The sequence below is a fragment of the Siniperca chuatsi genome, linkage group LG8 (genome assembly GCF_020085105.1).
Source record: "Siniperca chuatsi isolate FFG_IHB_CAS linkage group LG8, ASM2008510v1, whole genome shotgun sequence".
Lineage (NCBI taxonomy): Eukaryota > Metazoa > Chordata > Actinopteri > Centrarchiformes > Sinipercidae > Siniperca > Siniperca chuatsi.
This window is the reverse complement of record NC_058049.1, coordinates 21,612,766-21,635,761: the sequence shown is the minus strand read 5'-3', so window position 1 is coordinate 21,635,761 and position 22,996 is coordinate 21,612,766. Positions and strand designations below refer to the sequence as shown.

Below are 22,996 nucleotides of genomic sequence, written 5' to 3'. Positions count from 1 at the left end.
GACGCTTGACTGGAACTAGTATTAAGGGGAAAAATATTCTGAATCATTTTCAAGCCACACATGAAACTTGTATTTACATCTCACAGAGTAGGTTTCAACAATGGCTGACGAAATTTAATTCACTTTTTAGTGCCTGGGTGTATGTCGGTGTGTATGTGCCTGCTCCTGTGTGCGTGTGTGTTAGTCCTTCCAAGCCTTTGAGTTTTGGCAGCAAGATCAGAGGAAATGTGCGTTGTTGTGTTTGTGTGTGCGTGTGTGACGGTGTGTACGTGTGTGTGACAGAGAGAGAGAGAGAGAGAGAGAGAGAGAGAGAGAGAGAGGCATGAAAGTGAGATTCTGCTCTGAGACGTTTGATGTCGAAGAACAGCGTCGGCTGTCTGTCTGCCAACTGCCAACCCTCTATCACCATCCCAACACATGGCCTCCGCAAAGTGTGCGCGCGTGTGTGTGTGTGTAAGTGGTCTGATTAGGTAGGGACTTGGCTATGTGACACTGCTACAGAGCTAGTTAGACTCATAACATGCATCTCACTGTGTCACAGTGTAAACGTGTGGGCCTGTGAACGCAGAATAGGATTTTGTTTTTAATCACATGACAGAGACATTGCGAGAGATGAGGGAGAGAGGTGAGTGTGGATGTGTGTATGTATGCATGTGGGCGTATTGGAAAGGGTGAGTAATCTCTCACTTTTCATACCTCTCATCCCACACCAGCAAGCTTTGGATGGGTCCTTAACATACAGAGTCAAGCATACTTAGGGCTAATTGTTAACTGATGTATGTGTGGTTCTGTGCACATGCATGTGAATATTTCTGTTTGTGCATGTATAGGTTGTGTGCAACACTGTGTGTGCCAGAATACTCCAAAGCCTATTCCAGCATGACTGATGTTACACACACGCTACTCCTGTTTTCATCTGTAACTGCAACTTTGTCCAAGTAAAATAATAAGTACAAAATAAACACACTGAAAATACAAAAATAAAAGAGAAAATGAACTGAAAGAGCAAATGAAAGATGCTGCTTTCTATATTTGGCCTCATAAGGCCATGGGATGCTTCCATGACGAATTTTAGTTAGGTGGAAAAAAAATGAAAAGATCCAGCAGATGTGTGAAGAACTGAAAGACAGGCGGAAAAAGCAATGAAAGAGAGAATGGAGAAGAAACGCAGAAATGAAATCTGTTAGAAAAGTCAAATACTTGTCTTTAACTCACACTCGCAGACAGGCATGCCTATGCAAACTTAGGCAAAAAAAAAAACAGTGAAACAAACAAAACAAAAACAGTGATTGAGGTAGTAGCATGAGCACACAAAAAACCATACTGAGATATTGGCAGAGCAAAAGGCTGAAAGATCAGGTGAATCTACAGAGCAAAGACACACAGATCTTTCTTTTGCACGCTTTTATGACATTTTCACTCTGATAGGGACAGATATAGCTTTTCTGCCTCCTCACAGCTCACGAGAACATACACAAACACACACACTGTGAGAATGAATGGTTGAAAAGTGAGGGGGAAAGAATTTTAGAGGAAATAACAGAATAAAATATGGTAAGAAAGCAAACAGTAGCCAGCCGCTGGAAATGTCCTGTGGCAGCAGACAAATAAGTGATGCTACTGGAGTAATCTCAGCACCTCAGGTCGGCTACATTGAAGAGGGACTTCACAATGCTGTTCACCCCGCGATAGGCTTGAGAGATGGAAGGAGCAAAAGAAGAAAGTGAGGGGGCATAGAATCAAAAGTAAGTAAAATCAATATGTAGACTTGTGACAAAAGGACTTGACACTGAAAATTAGATTACACTGAATAGATAAAGACATGCTGTGAGAATTTCACAGTGTTTCTTTTTGCAAATTTCCCAGTGCTTTGTTGCCTACAGTGTTATACTTAGCAGTGCCATGTCTCCTCTGTCTTTGGATAGAAATAGAGAGGCAATAGCTGTCTACCGATCTGCGATTGGTCAATTCATTTTCAATAGGTTCAGAGGGCTGGGCTGCATTAATTATGCCCAGAGGTGACTGGAGCATACTGATAATGATCTGGGTGGATGGTTCTGATTTTAGTCCAGTGCTGAGGTATGCAGTGAGAAGTTACTTGTGGACTGTGGCAGAAAGACAGAAAGTGTCAATATCATCAAAACTGACCAGTGTGATTAGACTGATTTATTAGCCACATATTGGCCACTTTAGTGTCCAGATAATTTCAATGTTTATTTGATTTTAGAGCAGCATGTTGAGGATATCAAGGCTTTTACAATTAGCGGTGCTCTGATGGACAAGATTTTAGCGTTAATTAGTGATTTATTAATTTGTTGGATTGACTTCAGTAACATTTAAAGATATTTAATATCAGTTAAAAATAATGGCAAACCCCATCTTAGTCAAACCCTAACATTTTGTATAGTATCCTGAATATCTCTGAATGGAGGAGTGTCAGTGTGGAAGTGTTGTGGCAGAAAGGATTGACCAGGATTCTTTATACCCAGCATGAGTTTTTAACCAACAGCAGCATTTTAGTGGTGTGGTAATCCTTCAAAATGTTGCTGAAATACTGTTGGATACAAAGCCAACGTTTGTTTTAGTCCAAAGCAGCTCTGGTTGCTTTGGCTAACTTCCTCTTGATTTGATTGTGTCACTCCATAGTTCACACACTTGCAATTGTGTGCATTAAGGTACAGGTTACAATATTTCAGTGATGGGGCATATTTGCCTGATGGTCTGAACCATCTACTAATCTTTTAATATAGCTTGATTGGCCCTGCAACTGATCTCAGAGATCAGCTTGGGACTGTATGCATTGTTGTTGATTACAGTAACTTGCTGCTGTCTGCCCTAAAATAAGTAGTTATGACTTTGCAAAGGGACCACTGGGGACAGAGGCTGGGGTATTCTAGGCTGACCCATTGATTAGGTATAAAGGTGACCGGGCCGTACTATTGATTGTAACTGGTGGGAGAGTTTATGTTATTGCATAAAGTGGACTAACCTTTCAGTGCAACACCCTGGAGAGAGATAGGAGTGACGACAGACTGAAACACTTCTTATGCGCCTATTTGCAAAGTCAAGACAGTAGGCAAATGGTAAAACCAAAACAGCTGATCCAAAAAGTTGTATTCCTCTGTTTCCTGGGCTTGAGCTCCATTGCCTGTACAACTGATATCTGGCTTAGCCATGGAAAGGGTTCAGAAAGGGAGATTTGGGACCAGCTGAGATGCCAGGCTGTCTCCATGCTCAGTTATGGAGATGGAAGATAAAGTCAGATACTTGTCTGATGATTAGCCAACTCTGGGTATTAAGTGGCAAAACAAGGGGACTTGCACAATCAGAGGTTAGAGACTCTGATATAGATTTATTCATCTATTCTCTTTCCTCCCATTTGACTCCCCACAAAACAAAGCCAACCTATTAAAGCAAGTATTGAGTGGAGAAGAAACGGTTTTAACAGAAATATTGACATCAGTCCTGCCGCTTTTTTTCTGCTGAACAGTGTGGTTTCAATCAGGGTCTGTGTCTTTGCTTGGTATATCTACAGTGACTGAGAAAATGGGTTAGGTTCATGAATGCACACAATTGCAATGCAATAAATGCATTACATGAGGTTATGTATGTGACAAGCTAAGTGGTTTGATAGATCAATGCTAGCAAAATTATATACAGTGATTACAGTTTCTTTCGTCCTCTGAGGTACAAAATAAAGGCAAACTCCACCAATTTTACACATTAAGAGGAGTACTATTCAACCTTTCAAAAACAGTTTTCTGGTGGCTCTAGAAGGAGCTCTCCAAAGTTTGCGAAAAAACCCCTGATGTCCTGACTTGTGCTTGGGGATGATACTGTTTTAATATAGAAAGCCCATATTACGAACTGGGGGCATGGGGTCTGAATGACTTGGAGTTTTTTAAGCTTGACCTCTGGGGAGTAAAATTCCGCATATCCCCACCTCTGCTGCACCAATTTTGACAGTTCTTTGACGGAAAGTCCCCAACTTTATGCAAATGTCCTATGACCAACCAGTCACACTAGTTTTGATTCCTTCAGGAAATGGAAGCACAGCTGTTTCCTACTCCAACGTCGCTTTGCATAAGCACTTCAAACAAAATGTGGGAAAGGCCGATTGTCGCCTCCCAATTCAATTTCATCTAATATTAACAAATTACCAGAACTTGAAGAAGTCAAACAATGCATGGTAACACATTACTTTGTTGTGCACCCGTATAGCATCAAAGGGAGAAAATAACTGTCCAATCAGAGCTAATTATGTGAATTTGCTACTTAATGCTTACCACACCCGCAAGCTTCGGGCTCGTGTGAGACATGAGAGAGCGTGCTTTTTATATCTGAACAGGCCATTAATAGCAGGAGTACCCCTTTAATCCCTAACCTAACAGTGACATTAGCATGTGTGCTATATGTGCTTATATAGACCTGGCTGCGTCCCTTAGTGAAAGCGTGGCACTTTGCTATTAGACTGTTTCTACTTTCTCTCTTTCTGTTTCACACATAAACAAACACTGGCCAACAGAGACTTGTAAGGTAACGCCATGCCATGCCTCGCCATGCTGTGTGGTGCCCTGCGGCGCTGCACTCCATTCGATGAGACAGCATGAAGCACAAATCAATATGGATTAAAACTCTGTAAGGAGCTATCCACTGACTCCACCTCACTGCATAGAGAAGAAAAATGTGTGCACTTGTTATGCTGGATTGCAGATGTTTCCCCTTTTCAAATCATAGAGGCAAAGTGAAGAGTAGGAGATAAACTAACTCTGGACTAAGGGCCATCATGACACTGAAGAAAAACGCCTGTGCCACGCCCGCCTCTCGCCACCCGTGGGGCATATCCATCAAGCTGCTTTGAGCGCTGCATGGTGGGGGGCTGGAATCTGCACCTCATTCCACCTGCCACACCTAGACTGAGAGTTACACATGAGCACATACACATACACACACGCTCATACACACACAGTGACAGGCCTGGTGGTAGGCCTCAGCCCCATGGCAGTGGTGGGCTTCCCACAGAGCTCTGCAGGACATCAGAGATTATCCCAGTGCTTGCAGACAGTCACAGAATGTTAATTCTCAGCCATCTCTTCTACTGTACTGTTAAATCTGGATCTTCCTCTCAATCGCTCCTTCTCCTTAGCTCCCCGCTTTCTTTACCCCCCCCCCCCAACATTCCTAGCCACATCCTCTTTCTATCATCTGCTTTTAACTCAATCCTCTCCTCCCCTAAAATCTCTTGAACCCCATTTCCTACTTGAAAGTGACAAGGCCTCATCCCCATTCGCTCTTATCCTTTCTCTCCGCTCCCCGTCCAGCCCTTGCTATCAGCCCCGCATTGATCTTCTCATCCCCAAGAAAACAAAACACCAATCAGCCTGTCATAATCACTCTGCTGGAGGAGGAAACGCTGAGCGCCAAGCACAGCTGCTACATGTTGATGTAGAGACAGTGGAAAAGCTAACAGGGCAGCAAAGGGTAGCTGAGTTTGTTTAGATGAACATGTGCTGGATGTGTTCTATTTTTAAAATATGTAAAAAAGGGACTATGAAGGTTTATTAACTACACTGTTGATTCCACTCTGTTAATGATGATACTGATTCTCATTTCTTTCTTATTTGTATGCTGGAACAATAAAGTGACAGCTGCTGGAACCGTTCCTTCTAAAAATTACAAAAAACAACCTCTGAATGATATCTGGTCTCCCACAGCTTCCCTCCTCTATTCACTCTGATTTGCTCTCATAAAAATTGCCCTCTACTGCTCGTACTCTTTTTACTACTTGTCCCACAGGATTTTCGTCGGGACACTATGGCGGCTAACTTCCAAACAATAAATACAGTTTGTGATCTGTCAGCAGTCTCCAGACTGTTACCCCTGTCATACTGTGCTTTGTTGTCATGCAAAACACATGGATTGCAAACTTTATGTCTTCACATACCTCAGCATCTTTCCACCACAGGCAGATCTGGCAGATCAAATAAATCTCCAGCTGAAATATTTGCTGTGATGCATTTAGACCTTATATTAACCACTTAAACCATAAGTTTTCTCCTTAAATAGCTTCAAAGTTAAATAAATCACTTTTCAAATTCAGTGAAATATTCTAATTCAAGATGCCACCATTTATGGCTGCTTCATCACATCAATTGGAAACTTTTTAGACAAGAAAGTTAGTATTGATGGACATGCTAAAAAATTAGCAGGGATGAAAAGGTTAACACACACTGATTCATTAATATACATTTATTTAATTTGCTCACCCTTAATGGGTTTTACACATTATTAAACACTTGATATAAGCTCGATACTATAAAACAAAAAATATTAAACAGAAGCCAAACAGCATTATAAAACTCAGATCCTCCTTCTCCAGATAATATTTCTAAAGATCAATAAGGTTGTCCATTACAGCTCAAGGTGCCCTATATCATTTATACATAATGATGTATGTGAAACTTCAGATACTGTACTGGAAACAAAGAAAAATACCCACACACAGTTTTTTTCATTCATAATACTAAAATGTCTGACAACATTTCAACCAGTTGCGGTATTCATCAGTTCTATAACATCTTTTGTGTATTGCTGGTGCTTGATTCTCCTCTCAGAGCTCTCTCTATGTATTATGAAACTATTCAACAAACAAAATAGTTACATGATACAGTGATGTCTGAGAGCAGAATGAAGCATCAGAAACACACTAATGTTGTATTCTTTTGTGGAGGGTTACATTCTTTTGAATACTATGTTGTGGTTTAAGATGTTTTATTGCTGTTCAATTCTGTCTGACAAGCTGCCAGCTTTCTGGTATATTTCCGACCAATGGAACTGAAGACTGAGCTCATTTTCGTGCATCTGTCTTGTATCAGTAGGTAAATGGTATCACCATATGTTTAAACAAGACTACGAGTCTACATAGGGGCTCTGTGATGCTGTACTAAGCCACAGTGCTTTGGCCGAAATGCAAACATCCGCATGCTAACGGGCTCACAATGACAATTTAGATGCTTAGCAGTTAACTCTTACTATGGCTGCCATCTTGGTTTAGCATGTTAGCATGCTAACATTTGATAATTAGCACTAAACACATAGTAGAGCTGATGCTGATAGGAATATGGGAAAGGATAAGTCAGGGGATCACCAACGTTGCTACAATTCATCCTGAGGAGAAGATGAATGTCTGTAGCAAATTTCATAGCAATCCATCCAATAGTTGTTGAGCCATTTCACTTAACCATAAATGTCAACCTCGTGGTGGCACTAAAGGAAAGGATACAGGTGGCATTTCACAACCAGATGTAATCCTCTTAATGAGTCTAACAAACAAAAAACCTGCACAATCTCACGTTTATGCTTTAACTTGTGCAAGCAAACCCAAAGCAAACATAGAGGTAATAGAAATGGTGGGACAGACTTCAGTTAGTCAAAAACATTAAAAAATTTTGGTGGCGAAACCAGTATATGTGTTGATAACGGTCAGTTGATGTACCAGTAATGGCTGTTCTTTGCACTTTTGTATATCGAGCACCAACACTAATCTGCCAGTTCAGAAGATTGATGATGGTGTAGCCTGATGTCCTCTACAGTCACTGGTGGGTTGTATATCATTCTTTGGACAGGTGACATGTGACTTGGACTTTTGTATGAATGTTTGACTTGGTTGATAGCTCAGTAATTGGTGTATCATATGCTGTACTTTGGTAAATGATGCCATTTTGAAAGAATATGCATCAGGTTAGTTGGTTACTTTATATGAAGAAGTACATATTTGTCTCTAATTTGGAATTCATTTAAACAAGATAACTACATGACAATACATGACAATAATATTTCATTGTGTAAAACTGAAAATAAATTTAGAAACCCTGTGGTGTCAGCCGGGGTAGGTCTTGTTGGAAATTGAAGACTGCTGAAGAGCTAAAAACTTAACATGAACTTAGTATTCTGTATCTTCTATATCAGTATTAGTAATGAACTGTCAGTTTCATTGTCAGTGACACGTCTTATGTAAAATCATTTCTCTGGATTCTTTTATCTAAAACCTTAATCTAAAATTACTTTATATTGATTCTTAAAGGAAATGCTTAAGGAAATACTGTAGAAAGGCATCAAGATGTTATCCTTCCCAGTTATTGCATACTGTATATGTGCAGTATGGTAAGTAAAACATTTTTCAAGACTTTCATTTCTGAGCAAATTGTGAATATTAACTCACCAGAAACCAAGGAGACTGTGCACAGAAAAAAGTCTAATTCTGACGCGTTTCCGCAGACAAAAAGTAATAAAATAAGGCACAGAGGGAAATTAACATCAGCAAATATCAGCTGTGATAACTTTGCTTCATATAAGTATTCTAATTAAATAATCAGAAGAGAAACGTCTGAATTTATATTAACAGCAATTTCACTCAAAAGTGTCATTAGGCTCCATTTTTCATATACTGTATATGTGTAGGTCAGAACAAATAAAGCAGTTTTCAAGCTGCATATTTATCTGTAACACTTTATAATCTACTGAATGTATATGTGTGTGTGTGAGTTCACCTACTTTTAATGTGTGTCCCTCCCGCTGTGTGCTGTAATACCTGAGTTCAAAATTTCTTCAAGAAGATTAAGCTTTACATGATCCCAAGCAGACAACCTGTGCTCCATTATCTCCTCGCAACACATCACTCATACCTAAACGACAGAAGAGGTCATTTGACAATGACTCCCAAAATGACATATATGAGCGTGGGAAAGTACTGGTATACCTGGACCCGGACCTTCGTCGTCATGGTAACAATAAACGCGTGGTTTAGGCACGAAAACTACTTGGTTAGGTTTAGCAAAAGATCATGGTTTTTGGTTTAAAAAAGTAAGTCACAGTTAGTCACCTGATGTAACTTAAATTACGAACGGGACTTAAAATAAGTCAGCGTTGACATTTGGTTCCACGCGGGACACAAACAACAGTCTCCTGGGGGAAAGTCCTGTGTTTGACCCATCCATCCACCCCAGCGTCCTTCTTATGCAGACTTTGTCGCTCTTCATACTACCTCACCTGACTTTCTCCTTTGCTCCCATCATAATTACTACGGCCACTAGAGGTTGCCACCTAACAATAAACGTAAATATGGGTCATAATAAGCTGCTTGCACAGATGACCTATACGGCCGTATTTTTGGGGAGGACGGTCTGCACCTGAGCTCTATGCTGCCATGTGCATGAATGTCTTACTTCCTCTGCTATTCACTTCAAGGTTGTGATCTTAAGCATTAAGTCTAACATATACACAATGTGTATAAAAAATCCTATTAAACTAACCATCTGGCATAAAAAACAAACTTCACTTCCTAACATACACACAGGCTTATTTTCCTTCATTTCTACTACACACTCTACTCTCACTCACTCCTACCACTCTGATCCTACTAATGAAAACTGATGAAAACTCCACAGCCCAATAACACACACATTAACACTAATTCACGCTCATAGAGACAAACAATCTCAGAGACACGAGTAAATACGGCTGACTTTCCAAAAGTGGAGGAGGAAAAAAAAAACACCCTCTGGGAAATTTTCTCTGATCAAGTGCAAAGAGATTAACCAGTTGGATGTGTGCTAATGAACAGGAGATCATAATGAAAGGAGCTCGTAAATGTAGATGAGGCATGTGAAAAAGAACAATGGCCTCGCCTATCAGATGAAACACAAGAGTACAGAAGCCAATTTATTTTACTGTCCCATTTTCCACCTAACGCCAACATCCTGACAACTTCTAACAATGGACTGAAGACAATGTAATGTTTCAGTTGTAGACATGAATATTACAACAATTACAGTAATATGTACAATCATACTTTCAAAAAGAGCAAGCCTTTCAACCGACTCAGGGATAATGTTGTACTCTTTCAGTTGGAGCCTAGTTAGAAGCTTTTACATTGTGTGCAACAGCCTTTTTCATAAAAACATCACCTTATAGACAAAACAGTAAATCACGCACTCACAAATACAGCAAAGTACACAAGAACACATCAAACACAATCACATACAAGCAGTTAGGCCTAAAGTGGGCAGAGTAATCTTAGACTACAGACAGACGTGACTTACTGATTACATAGTCCCCAAATGGATCCTCATCCTCCTCATCATCTAGGTAAGCTAGAGGAGAAGGAATTTAGGAAAGAAAGAAAAAGCAGGAGAAAAGAAACAAAAAAAGGTTATGACAAATCAAGAAAGAAAGCATGAGTTTGAGAGCAAAAACAAACCAAAACAAAACTGAAAGTGGACAAGAAAAGCACAGAAATGCTTAAAAAAAGTAAAACTATGGTTAAAAAATAAGTGAATGCGGCCTTCTGCCCTCTCTTCATCTACCTTTTTTCCTCATTCTTACTCTCAGTCTGATACCTCCAGTCTTCATTAGGAAGCAAAGCGCTGATCATTAAACTACAAAAGTAGTTTCAGCACCATGCAGAGAAAAATATGATCACTCATAATTGGCTGGAGAATTCTCAATTTGCTCTCAGTGCGCCTTCTCTCACTCTCTTTCCTCTCTCTTTTTCTGGCAGGTCTGTAGATGGCATGAGAGGCCATTATGGCCAATTAAATTCCCTATTAGGGCGGCAGCATAGTCGTCAGCAAGTTACAAGTCCGACGCCAAAGATATTTCACTGCTCCTGTGACTTGCTTTTACCTGATAATAATACTTTTAGTATGTGTGGGCCCTCACTGCAGATGCAGCGACTGCCAGCTCACACCAAGGACACACGATAACACATTTTTGAATGCCTTCATTGTCAGCTTTATGTGAAAATCCCTCCCTCATCTCTCCCTTTCCATTTATTCATCGTTTCTCTTTTACCTCTTCTTCTTCTCTTCTCTCTATCACTCCAGGCTCCCTCCCTTTAATGTGAGTTAGCATCCATCTACTGTGATCAATATCCCAGGGCTTTTATTAAACACTGCTCTTATGCATCTGTGTGTGTGTGTGTGCGTGCACACCTGCCTTCCTGTGTGTGTCTGTCTTTGTGTGTGTGTATTATTGACTTTCACTTCAATATCAACTCTAGTCCAACAATGTCTTTATTGAGTCAGAGATACACAATGAGGGTTGTGAATGTTTTTTTTAATCATCACTTTGTTTGTGCGAGTGTGTGATCATGTATGAGCACTGTGTTCAGTATGTTGCATAAACCAATCTTTATTGATCCTGACTGCAGGGCATTTTTCAAACCCTAAGCTTAACCCAAAGACAGACACGTACAGATACACGCTGTGTGTGTGTGTGTGTGTATAAGTGTGCGTGTCCATCACTACTTTGCTCATTCCAGCATGTGTAGCTCTCGCTGCATGGACAAAAAGTCCTTGAACCAGTGGGTGAAGTATGGAGGCGTCCATGCACACACACACACACACACACACACACACACACACGCACTCACAGTCGTGTGTGTTTGTGAAAGCGAGCTGTCAGTGCTGCTCTCACACACCATTCATCACAAGCTACTAATTCTGTTAGACCATTGTCGAGCCTTTCGCACCCCACGCTGCACTCTGAAAACTCAATCAGAGGCTAATGCCCCCAAACCTCCTAACACACACACACAAGCTCTCACTCTCAGTTTCTTACTCACACACACACACTCAGAGACCCTGAGGGGACAGCAGTGGTCTTGGGGGACCCCACCAGTCCAACTCTATAAGTGTTGCTTGAATTTGATAGACAGGAGCTGCATGGGCCAAGTTACTGGTGTTGAGAGTGGCTGCGGTGGGAGAAAAAAGGGTCTTACAGTCCCTGTGTGACATATAATTATAAACTATATTCCAAAGTATAGAGTATATGAGCTTTTTATTCAAACTCAAAATGATCATAATTAAACATGATCTTAATTTACCTTGATTACAAGACAATTCTTTCAGTGCTTCACTTCTAAATATTCTCTAAAGCTATAACACATAATCTGACTTGAACGTAGTTGATTTGGTTTGAGCTATGGTGGAATTTGTGCTGTACACTATAAAAGAATAAAGAGGGGAGCACGGGTGCAGGCACTTTGCCACCTGCGCTAGTAAATTTGATTAGTTAATCAGGAATCACTTTGCCTAACGCTTTATAAAGCATAATTGCAGCTCCAGCTACCAAAAAAACAACCACTTTTGACTGCAGATGTTTTAAGGGGCATTTTTGAAAGTTTTTCTGCTTTGGTTAAAAAAAAAAGAAGACAATTTTAACATAAAGTTTAAGCAACATAAACATAATACCACAGACCAGTTTCTAAGTGTACCCCCCCCATAACGAAGGAACCAGTGAGGGAAAACAGGCAATTGAGCATGCCCAGACGAGGGGCAGGGTTAGGCAGAAAGGCCAGACTAAATTTAGCACCACCTTTTCATTCTCTAATTACAAGATTAATACATCCTGTCACATACGTCACAATACTACCCTATGATTTATTATCCAGTCGACCAGATGGAGAGATTGGGCCAGAGAAGGAAGGAGGAGAGGGAGATTGTCTGAAAGCAGCTAATCAACATGCATGTGTGATTGGGCCTCGACTGTTGAGTGTGCTTATAAAGTTGGCTGTATGAGTAAACCCAAGATTTATTGATGGAAAACAATGTTGAAGTTGAATTAGATTCTGCCTGTTTCCTTAACAGGCTGCTATTTAATGAGAGCGAAATACAGAGGCATATGGACCCACATACACACAAGCATGTGTAAAGCACTGGACTATGGATTGTGGTCATAAGGTCTGCCCTGGGCTTCAGGTTTAAATCAATGTCAAAGCCTGATCTTATTTCATCTAATGCGTGTTTTAATCATTCTCCCGCCTGATCAATGCATTTTGGATGCGGCCATCAGGCACTGCTGTGGGAATTTACAAGCGCTCCTATTCTCCTGCTTGTGTTTCCAGACTGACGTTTTACGAGGCAGTGCACAGTGTGACAGTAAATCTCTTCCTCCACTTTGCCAAAATGAAATCTCCCAATGCTGTTCTCTATGCCCATATTTGTTTGTCTCACTGTGTTGCTTGTGCAAACGAAACTTGTATTGGCTCTGCCAAGTCAACGTTCTAGTCTCTTTATTTTAATAGTGTCTGGAAGGGGCAATAAAAGCGAAGTGTCTTTATTCAATACTCGACAATAAAGCTGGATGTAGGGAAACTTTGAAATCCCTGAGTTGCATTTAGGAAACTAATTTAAAAGGCTTTACATACTTGTCGGTAATTGGAATTTAGCAGTAAATGAAAAAACAAATGAAAAAATAATTTCACAGAGTTTTAGTTTAGAAACTGATTTAACAGGTGCCAGAGGTCTGCAGAGGAAACTACAACACAAGTGAACCACATTTTTGAATGAGTAACTTGTTTACATGTACATATATCTGCTGTTCTGTTGTTAAGCTGGAAAATTGTTTTCTGGGTGTTTTGTTTAATGATTTTACAGGCTTTGAAAGTCAATCTGTGTGTATGCACACATGTCTATGTGCATATTAGGCTTGGACGATAATTCAGTATTAGTGTTCATCAACTTTCCGTGGAATCGTATTGTAATTGTCATTATTTCACAAAACTCAGTTGTCCAAATGATTCAAAGCAGCTCGTTGTTGAAACTATCAAAATAACATGACCGAAGTTCTAATATTTTGTCACTTGATGACAACTGAACCATCTCCATGACAACTGCGCAAACTCTGTCCACTGATATAGATGGTGAAATATCAAAATATTCTAATTCCAAAATCAACCAAAGAATGGTCAATTTAATTATTTACTGTTCATGCAGTCTCGCATACATTTACCTTAGTGTGAAAAAACTATTTTCATTGATATCATAACATTGATTTCAGCCATGTTGCCCAGCCATATGTGTTTGAAGAGTGTGCGTAAGTATAAGTACAGTATATATACACACTTTATATATATTTATATATATATATATATATATATATATATATATATATATATATATACACATATATATGTATGTATACATACATATATATATGTATGTATATTCTATATATCCTGCATATGTTCTCCACCACAAACTCCATACAATTTTTATTCAATTTCAATATTCAAAAATATTTAGTGATGTCTGTGACTGTCTCTGATGTTTGTTTTTCTTTCTATCTGCTGTACTCAGGTCTCTCTTGCAAAAGAGATCTTGGTCTCAGTGAGATTACCTGATTAAATAAAGGTTGCATATATAAATGAGGGAATATCTTGTGGAGGAGTGGTGTTCATCCCTCCAGGCTTGTGGTGGCCTGACTCTATACTAAGACCCTTGTTTTTTCCATTAACTTGTCACCCATCTGTGTGTGTGTGTATGCAGGAGTTCTACTAAAACATATACTGTAGCTGTATTCATAGTTCTCTATACCAGTGAGTTTTAGTTGTATTAGTCACATACTGTATGTGGTGCTGCTAATTGTGTTGAGACTAGCAAAGGCACCAGGCACCGTGACTTACGACTGCTATCTATCCAAAAGATCACACTCTTTAATTTGTTATCGACTCACGTTTTGTTTTGTTTGTTTTTCAGTCTTTTCAACTCCTCCAGAATCAAACATTTAAAAATAGTACATGTAGTTAGGCAACCTGTAATATGGGAAGCAAGTCTTCCTAAGTTGTAAATTATTATCATTTAACAAAAATTGAGTAATGAAGATGAAAAGATAAAAGAAGAGGCAAAAGAAAGAAATTACTCTGCAGCCAGTTGCCCTGCTGACACAAAAACTAGCATACACACACAAACTCTTATACAAACACAATCTTACCCAAGGTTTGTGATATCTGTTACCATTCCTCAGGGCTTTCTATTTTGGTAGTGAAATCTGCAATAGGGCACATGTGCACATTTTTCCACATGTACGCTCCTGCCCTGACGGGGAACCCTAGACCCTTAAACTGACACCTGTCAGTCATGGTGGCGAGCTGTACTGACAGGAGCAAAACGAGGGATGGTAAGAGGCGCAGCATGAGCCAAGAGAAGACAGAAGACGAAGCATGAAAGATGAAGAAGAAAGGTGGAAGAGGAGGGAGATGAAGAGGAGGAGGAGAAGCAAGTGGAGGTGAGACTTCTGAAGCTTGTTAGAGACGCAGCAAGATGAGAGTAGTGCAGCGTGCTGTTTGGTGTTTTAGCATGTCACCATCTTTTTGATTTGTTAGCAAGTGTTTATGATGTTGTTTCTCTGTCTGCCTCTGTCAGTTTCTATTATTAGACCCACAGATCCTCCTCCTGTTGTTTTGACACTCCCGTTGCTCCTGTTTCACACTTCTACACACATATGCAGGGTTTGGGCTCATACACACTCTCACACACATAGACAGACAAAATAGCATATAGAACGACAATGACAGACTCAGTAACATACACACACTTGCAAATTCAGCACCCCCACTGCTCGCGGGACACTCGCCGGTTAGGACTGGCGGGAGTGAAATCTTTCCTCTGGGTGCTTTGCGGTGTGACATGCATTCAGTATCAGATGTTCTGTTTGGAGGGAGATGCAGGAGCAAAGGGTGAGTTTTCTTCATTCAGAGCAACTAAGTAACTAATGAATTGACTTGATCAGACACGCGCACACACCTTGTCCTTTTATCAGGCTGCTGAGCTGCCTCTGATCTCTTCATGCTGGCAGAGACAGCAATGCAGAAGCCTGATCTAAATCTCTGGTCTGTGAATCCATGAGACGAGCCTAAAGGTGTGAGCCGGTAGTTCCCCTGAATGCTTCTATAGAAGCCAGACTTTTGAAGTCTTGCATTTAATTGAATTGCTTTGACACATGCTCTGCATAATCATCAATATGAATTTCTTCAACAGACAAGTGAATGTTTAGACCCCCACAAAAATACTCATGAAAAACACTTTTCGACAAAGTTTCTTTTCGGAAACTGAAAAAAAAAAACAACGTTTGATCTTCTAAACAATCAACACTTAGTGACATCATACTGCAGGCAAACGATTATCACAATATAGTGCTGGATTAAGAAGCTAATTTTACAAGGTCTGGAAATGCTGGCGACAGAGTGCTCAATAGCGTTCTGGCCCTGAGACAGATTGAGTGAGAGCAGCGTCTGCGGCTGATATCTGCGGCTGCAAGATTAGCTTGGTAATTAACCACAAAGCAATTATCGGGTGATGGGATGAGAGGCACATCTCAGGGAAGGTGTTTCTTGACGTGTTTAATAGGTGTTGAGTAGTTTGATCAGTCGACAGAAGTTGTCTGTGATTCGGAGGCCCGCAGTCCAACAGAGGTTGATCCACAGCTGATACTTGCGGCTGCCGAGAATTCAATTAATTAGGCTGTTGCTTTTCCTTCCATCCACTTTTCATTAACCTCCATTGACACATCTGCGAAGCTTGTACGCAGGTTTACGACTGTGTCAGGATTAACAAGGAAATGGGAAGTTGGCAATAAACAAAGTTGCCAGAGGATGGAGATTCCCTCTGGGAACATCACACTAGAGTGGAGATTCAAAGGATGCACTTGAAAAGTAAAGAAAAGCCTGACTGCATCTCGGTGTTGGATCACAAAAGGTAAAATGCTCCAGTGTTGCCGTCTACAAAAAGTAGAGTTTTTTGAAGACTGACAGACCAGTGGTCAGATCTCAGCAGATAAATGGTATAAGAGGGTAGAGTTAGAGGGCTTTGGCTAAGTGCTATTGATGAAAATAAGGATTGCTCTCGGGGGGGGGGGTCCAACCACTGTTCTTCAGATCAGCAACAGACTCAATCAATAAATCCAACTCACTGCCAATTCATATAATAGATGTCTGTTTGAGAGGTGGTCTAAAGATTTTAACAATATCGACAAGAAGATATACATTCTCACTTACGATCCCTTTAAACATTGACCATATTTATTATACTATATGCTACATCAGTCTGACGCATCCTCCCCGATTCGTTCTCGTTCCCTCATCAAGTCTTACTCACTCTCTTACTCACTTTTTCTCAAATCAATGGGCCTGTATTTTGATATACACATAGCATATTGACCCTTTCAAGAGTCCTTGGTCCTACCTGACTCGTCGTCAGACTTGTTGTCATTCTCCGAGTCGGTGAGGGTGAGGGCCGAGTTCTCGCGACTGGACACTCCTGAGCTGCGGCGAGACTTTACCCTTCCTCGTCCGGCCCACAGCTGGATGGCTCGCTCTGGAGACAGCGGCCCCTCGGGGTCTGAGTCGGCATCAGAGCCAGCACTGAGGGAGTACCCCCTCTGGAGGAGGCCCAGGTCGGGACAGTAGGGAACAGCAGCAGGGTGCGGAGGGGGAGTTGGCTCACATACTCCCAGCTCGGCCAGGGTGAAGTTACCCCCTGCGAGAGAGAAAGTGGAGTTACAAAGTTGGGGTGTAGAGCGTAATAAGTACAAGCAGTGAATGGAGATACAAACAAATTCTCAAACAAGCAAACTCACACGCATATCTAGCAAACAAACCCACAATCACACGCAGAGAAGCACACTAATTATGAAACTATGGAGGCGGAGGCTAAAAATTGGGCTTTGTTGTGGCAGGCAGGAGGGGGAGAGATGACGCAGCATGAATCAGGCACAAACTACAAACTAGCTGCTGGAAGGAATATGTACTGGCCTGCAGGCCTGTTAAGGCTGGCTTAGAAGGCCTGCCTCCCTCGCTTTACTGCTGCGCATTGGCATTCATGAGGTGCTGATGTGAGATCAAAGAGCTGTTCACTTGAGGCCTCTCAGACTGTAGTGGAGCTGCTTTGCTGCCTTCTGGGTTTGATCATCTCCCCACCTAGTTGCCATCACACACCAGACCCCAAGCTCACTGAATACACTGCAGTCTGCTGCAGTACCGGCCCCGCTGCCTAACACTCTCCCCCTCAAGACAAACCGACTTGTCATGTCCAAAATAAATATATAAAATTATCCAAATTAAAGCACATCAAAGGAGATCAATAAACAGTGCTGCAGCCCAATTAAATCCAAGCTGAGGAAAAAGCAATTAAGGAAAAAGGCATGCTCAACCAATTTATTCTCTATACTAATTAAAAGAGTATTGTGGATGCAATCGCTCACCATCAGCTGTTGGGGTAAAGGGATCAGGGGAAAAACAGTTGTGATTCACTTCATTAGCAGTTTGTGAGGGAGGTTAAAGGAAGAGGCAAGTGAGGAGAGGTTTGCATTGTGGCAGCACACTTTAGGAATCAATGCACTGGGAATCACACAGCTGTGTGACTGGGTTAACTGTGACTCATCAGGCGTACGGACGCAATCAGAGAGAGAGGAATTAAACAGATGAAAATCGTCTGCTGGATCTTCACAGCCTTGCTGAAACTCGAGAGTTGCGCTGAAAGTAACGAGGAGAGGAAGGGCCTGAAAGGAAACTTAACCAGGGAAGTGGTGAAAGGCTCTATACTTCTACTCAGACAGACAGATGGACTGGACTAGAGAGCGGAGGCAAGCGAATAACTCCACAGGTGGATTACGCTTCTAGGCTACAGCTTGCCAAGCATCCAACCAGCTACAAAGACACCCAAATACTGCAAGACATCAGGGAATATTACCATTCCTTATCTTCTTGTCTTCTTTGCCTTTTCCTCCCACTTATCATAAAAGATGACAAAAGGAACCTTCTTTACTATACGTGACACTAGGGACTTACAATCTGTTGGTAATTTACACTACAGTACTACTGTATATGCACAGGATCTAACTCTAGTCGCTGAACCCATACCTGAGATGAAGTATCGTAGGAGGACGGGAGAGAACTCCAGGAGGCCTGAGAGAGTAGAGCACATGGGTTCTTTAACATCAGTCAGCAAATCATCCTGAACTGAACTGTTTGCTAGAAAAGTGTCTACTCCACAATCACAGTTAGGATTAGTCTTTATGCAAATCATCCCATCCAACTACAATGACAATAATTGGGCCACAAACACATCTTCTAGTCTAAACAAACGCTATGTGGAAGTAGTTACACAACATAAAAGTGTGTGTGTGTGTGTGCATGTGTGTGTGTGTGTGTGCTTGCCACACATATCTAATGTTACATCCCACAGGCCACCGCTCTGTACAATTAACATCCCATAACCAGTGATTACACATGCAAAATCCAATCACTCCTTATCACCATCAGCGGTAGACACAGCCCGATGCCGTAGCAATCTACATGTACTCAAAGAAAGATGGATTGGTGCAACGGGTTGAAGCAGACATGAAAATCTATCACAGTTATTCCACAAATAGAAAACCAATCACATGTTTGTTACATGATATTATGACAGATGTGGGGGAAAATGTGGTACTGCATTTTAATCAGATCAATACCTTTCTTTTGGTACAATACTGTCACTGTCATTCTTGCGCTTATAACGCACACTAATGGGTGTTTTGAGCCTTGAGCAGCTTCGGCAGCTGCCGTGGGCTGCGCACATCTGCGTCTGTTCATTGTGTATGTGCCGACTGTGCTATAGGGCGAAAGCAGCACAACCTAGAATGCTTTCCTGAATGCTTTTCACTAATAGAGGGGAAAAGAGCGAAGAACAGAGAGGAAGGAAGGGAGAGAAAAAACAGATTTGAAAAGAAACACATGCGATAATGTGTGTGTATGTGAGAAAGTGAAAGAGAATATAGGGTTACTGAGTTAGGCACTGAGTTTCAGCGCACATGGAAACAGAACATGAGATGTATAAGAAGGGCCTAAATCAGTATATGCTGAATCAAGTTCAAATGAAAATATATTAAGTGAAATAGGAATAACATGAAAGACAAAAACAGGCGCACCATAGCAGAACTAAAAAGTGGGTTAACAATATTTCTGTATGTGTGTGTAGACATCTGCATTAGACTTTTCACTAATAGAATGAAGGGCAAAGCGGAAGGAAGGGAGAGAAACAAAGACAGTAAAACAGTGTGTGAGAAAAAGAAAGAGAGAATAGTGGGGTAACTGAATAACTAGGTTACACAGTCTATATGATAAAATGCAAGCCTGTTTTTCAGTGTGCATAGAAACAGAATATCGCATGTACAAGATGAGACTCAATCAGTATATGCTCCGTCAAACTGAAATTGAAATCAACTGAAAATGGGGCTATATTAAGTGAAAGAGGAATAACAAGAAAAAGCAGAACAGAAGCAGAACTAGCAACTTGTTTCTCAGGAGGGACTTAACTTTCCTGCACCTGAGATTCATCATCATTTGAAGTATTCATGCGCCGCACGTTGTCGCTCCAAAAAGTAAGTGACACAGGGGAAAAAGAAGCATCTTCTTGGAACTTGAATACAATAGTGTGAGTGGGAATGGCATTTGCAGGGATCCATTAAACCACATGTACTTTCCTTGATAAAACTCATTATGGATGTGTGTGGGTGCGAATGTGTGCAATGTGCGGTGTGTACGAGTATGAGTGTTTGTGAGTAGACAGCTTTGTGGGATAGAGGGGCCTATCATTAAAAAATCATTTGTGCTTGTTAGCAGTTTGACAGGCAAAGTATAGGCAGCAGGACTCTGCATTATGCTGGTTGACTTTCGCTCACCCCACCGTGTAATTCTGTAAAGGATGTAAAACAGACAGAACGTGTGGGCTTCAGCGCCTGCAATTATGTTGCTTTTTCCAGATCCAGTAGTTTACAGTGCAGGCCACCCTCGGACAAGTCATTTTGAGCTTTGGAGGGAGCGCCAGTTCAGAACAAGTTCTGATTTGCCCTGAAGTGCAGAACTAGTGAACTGATTTGCTCCTGGGTGGAAGATGCATCAAAATCAGGAAGCAAATGCAACTGTGCACGGTCGGTTCCCCACACAATCCCCTGAAATAGCTGAAATTACTGTTAATAACAGTAAAAGCCTTATTTTCTTTGTCACAGCTAAGAAAATGCTAGAATTTGTGGCTAATAGCAGCCAAAATGTGTCATTTTTTAATATTTTCCATTTTCATTTGCATCCAATTCAAAATTCATCTGCACTCCACTTTAGTATCCCTGAAAAAAATGAAGTTCTTTTTGGTGTTTTCTTTTCTGTGAATTATGAAGCAATAAAATATATATGTACATTTATATATATATATATATCTTCCTTTCTAATAATAGAGAGCTTAAGTGAAGAAACGTTTCAACAGACGCAGGAGAAAGAATGAGAGTCAGGGAAATGACAAAGTAGAGATGATATAGTAGTTAGGGCCCAACTTTCAGGGTCACATATTCCCACTCTCCTGGGATCAAATCCCAACTGAAGTTGCTCTCCTGTGTCTCCCATAATCTGTCACACTGTCTCTCCTCCTAGTCGCTCACGACAAGACAAAATGCATTTTAAAAAAATCATTGAGCTGCTCAGTGCACTATTAAAAAATAAAGAACAGCGAAGGAGAGCTGGATTGTAAAACTGAAGACAAGATGGGGAATATTACAGTTTTTTAATTAGTTACACACATTTCTAAGTGTTGACTTCACACACATGTAAAATAATTTGTACCATAACACTTCCCTCGACAAGAACACACCTTTAGTCAAAACAATATCTATCTATCTATCTATCTATCTATATAAATGTAAGCTCATCGAAGACTACAGTACAGATGGTCTTTTCTCTGTCGTCTCATCTCCCACTACACACATGTACTCCTCTCACTCTCACGGCCACTACTCTACTACTCTACTACAGTGTGCTCTGTCTATCTCTGCCCATGTTTATGTACATCAGCTCCTCCAAAGTGTTCCCCTCTTTGTATAGATAGCAATGAAATCAGAAAAAGAAAATGAATATGTAAACATATGCAAAATGGGCTGTAGATACCGTCCAGAGACAATTGTTGGAGATTGAGGGAGAAGATTCATGAATTTTAAAAGACATGGTCATTGAATTCATTCACAGTTTAGTTCACACAGGCTGCTGCAGTTCTATACTGTGTGAAGAGGAGAAAAATGTACTTCCTCTTAAGTTGATGAGGGGAAAAAACTAGGGAGTAAAATAGAGAGTGAGGCGAGGCGATGACGAAAAAGAGGATCATAAGATGAAGGAGTGAAGAATGATGAAATCCTTGGTCATGGTAAGCAGTTTCTGCAGGGAGAGAGACAGACAGAAAAAGACAGAGACGGAGTGCAGACTGACAGAGGAGTAGAGTGTGTACCTGAATGATAACCCAACATAGTGGATTTGACAAAAGCACCTAAGCAGAGAGACAGAGAGCGAGAAAGAGTCGTTCGGCTTTGACTTGAACACGTTATACAAAGGTCAATGTTCAAGGTCACTGTTGTTTGTAAGAGTGAGGCTGGAGCTTGTGGGATTGTTGTGCAGCTCTAATTATCGCACATACATTATTATTACTCTCACACACACATACACATACACTTGCACACAAACACACAGTGCAGCAATAGGGAATACTAATAAACATCTTCAAAAATCTGGGTTTCCATGGTGATGAAGTGAAGTAGTATATAAAATTAAGTGAATGTTGCACAGGTGCATACGTACACACATCAGAAGTGAGGATGTACATGAACAAAACCTCTACAGATAATGTGATCACACACAAAATGCCTATTTCTCATCTATAAGAAAAACTCTTCAATTACATATGGAAATATCAGCTGGGTATGCCTATGTTCATATCGGACGATTCTGCATGTCACGATTTATGTCAAATGCCAAAGTTAAGTGCAGGAAACAGTGTGCCCTTTATAGCGAGGCAGAAAAGACGGGTATGGAGACCAGAGAGGTGTATATGCATGTAGCACATCTGACTTTCACGCGGGAGCTGGGAGATTGCAGTTTGCGTCATCTCACAGAACTGCAATTAATGTTGGCTTTTTTTTCTCTTCTTCTTATCACCCAACTATGCCGTTCCCCTCAGCTCTATGGAGCTTTTTAATGTCTTTCAGCGCACTGTTTTGGTTTTACGGCCCAAACCTTATTTCTCAATGCAGCTGGCAGCTGCTTTTAACAATAAAGCTCTAATAAACCCACAGTATGCTATCTACCCAGCACCAAACAGCAGACAGTCAAAGTTTGCGACTAGCTGGTGAACATAGTGGAACA

General features: G+C 40.9%; 1 protein-coding gene across 15 annotated transcripts in view; it reads right to left on the bottom strand.

Annotated features, from left to right (window-relative positions):
* The window catches only part of tenm2a (teneurin transmembrane protein 2a), a 202,441-nt gene that overhangs the window by 117,511 nt on the left and 61,934 nt on the right, over positions 1-22,996 (bottom strand). For 6 of the 15 annotated variants that reach the window (XM_044205099.1, XM_044205097.1, XM_044205101.1 and 3 more), the window contains 3 exons: positions 18,698-18,742; positions 18,528-18,566; positions 17,022-17,315 (listed from right to left, as the gene is read on the bottom strand). In XM_044205099.1, coding sequence (XP_044061034.1) covers positions 17,022-17,315; positions 18,528-18,566; positions 18,698-18,742 — 378 coding nt within the window. Of the gene's footprint in view, positions 1-10,100; positions 10,152-17,021; positions 17,316-18,527; positions 18,567-18,697; positions 18,743-22,996 lie in introns of all 15 variants that reach the window. The other 9 variants (XM_044205104.1, XM_044205105.1, XM_044205106.1 and 6 more) reach the window with 4 other exon arrangements.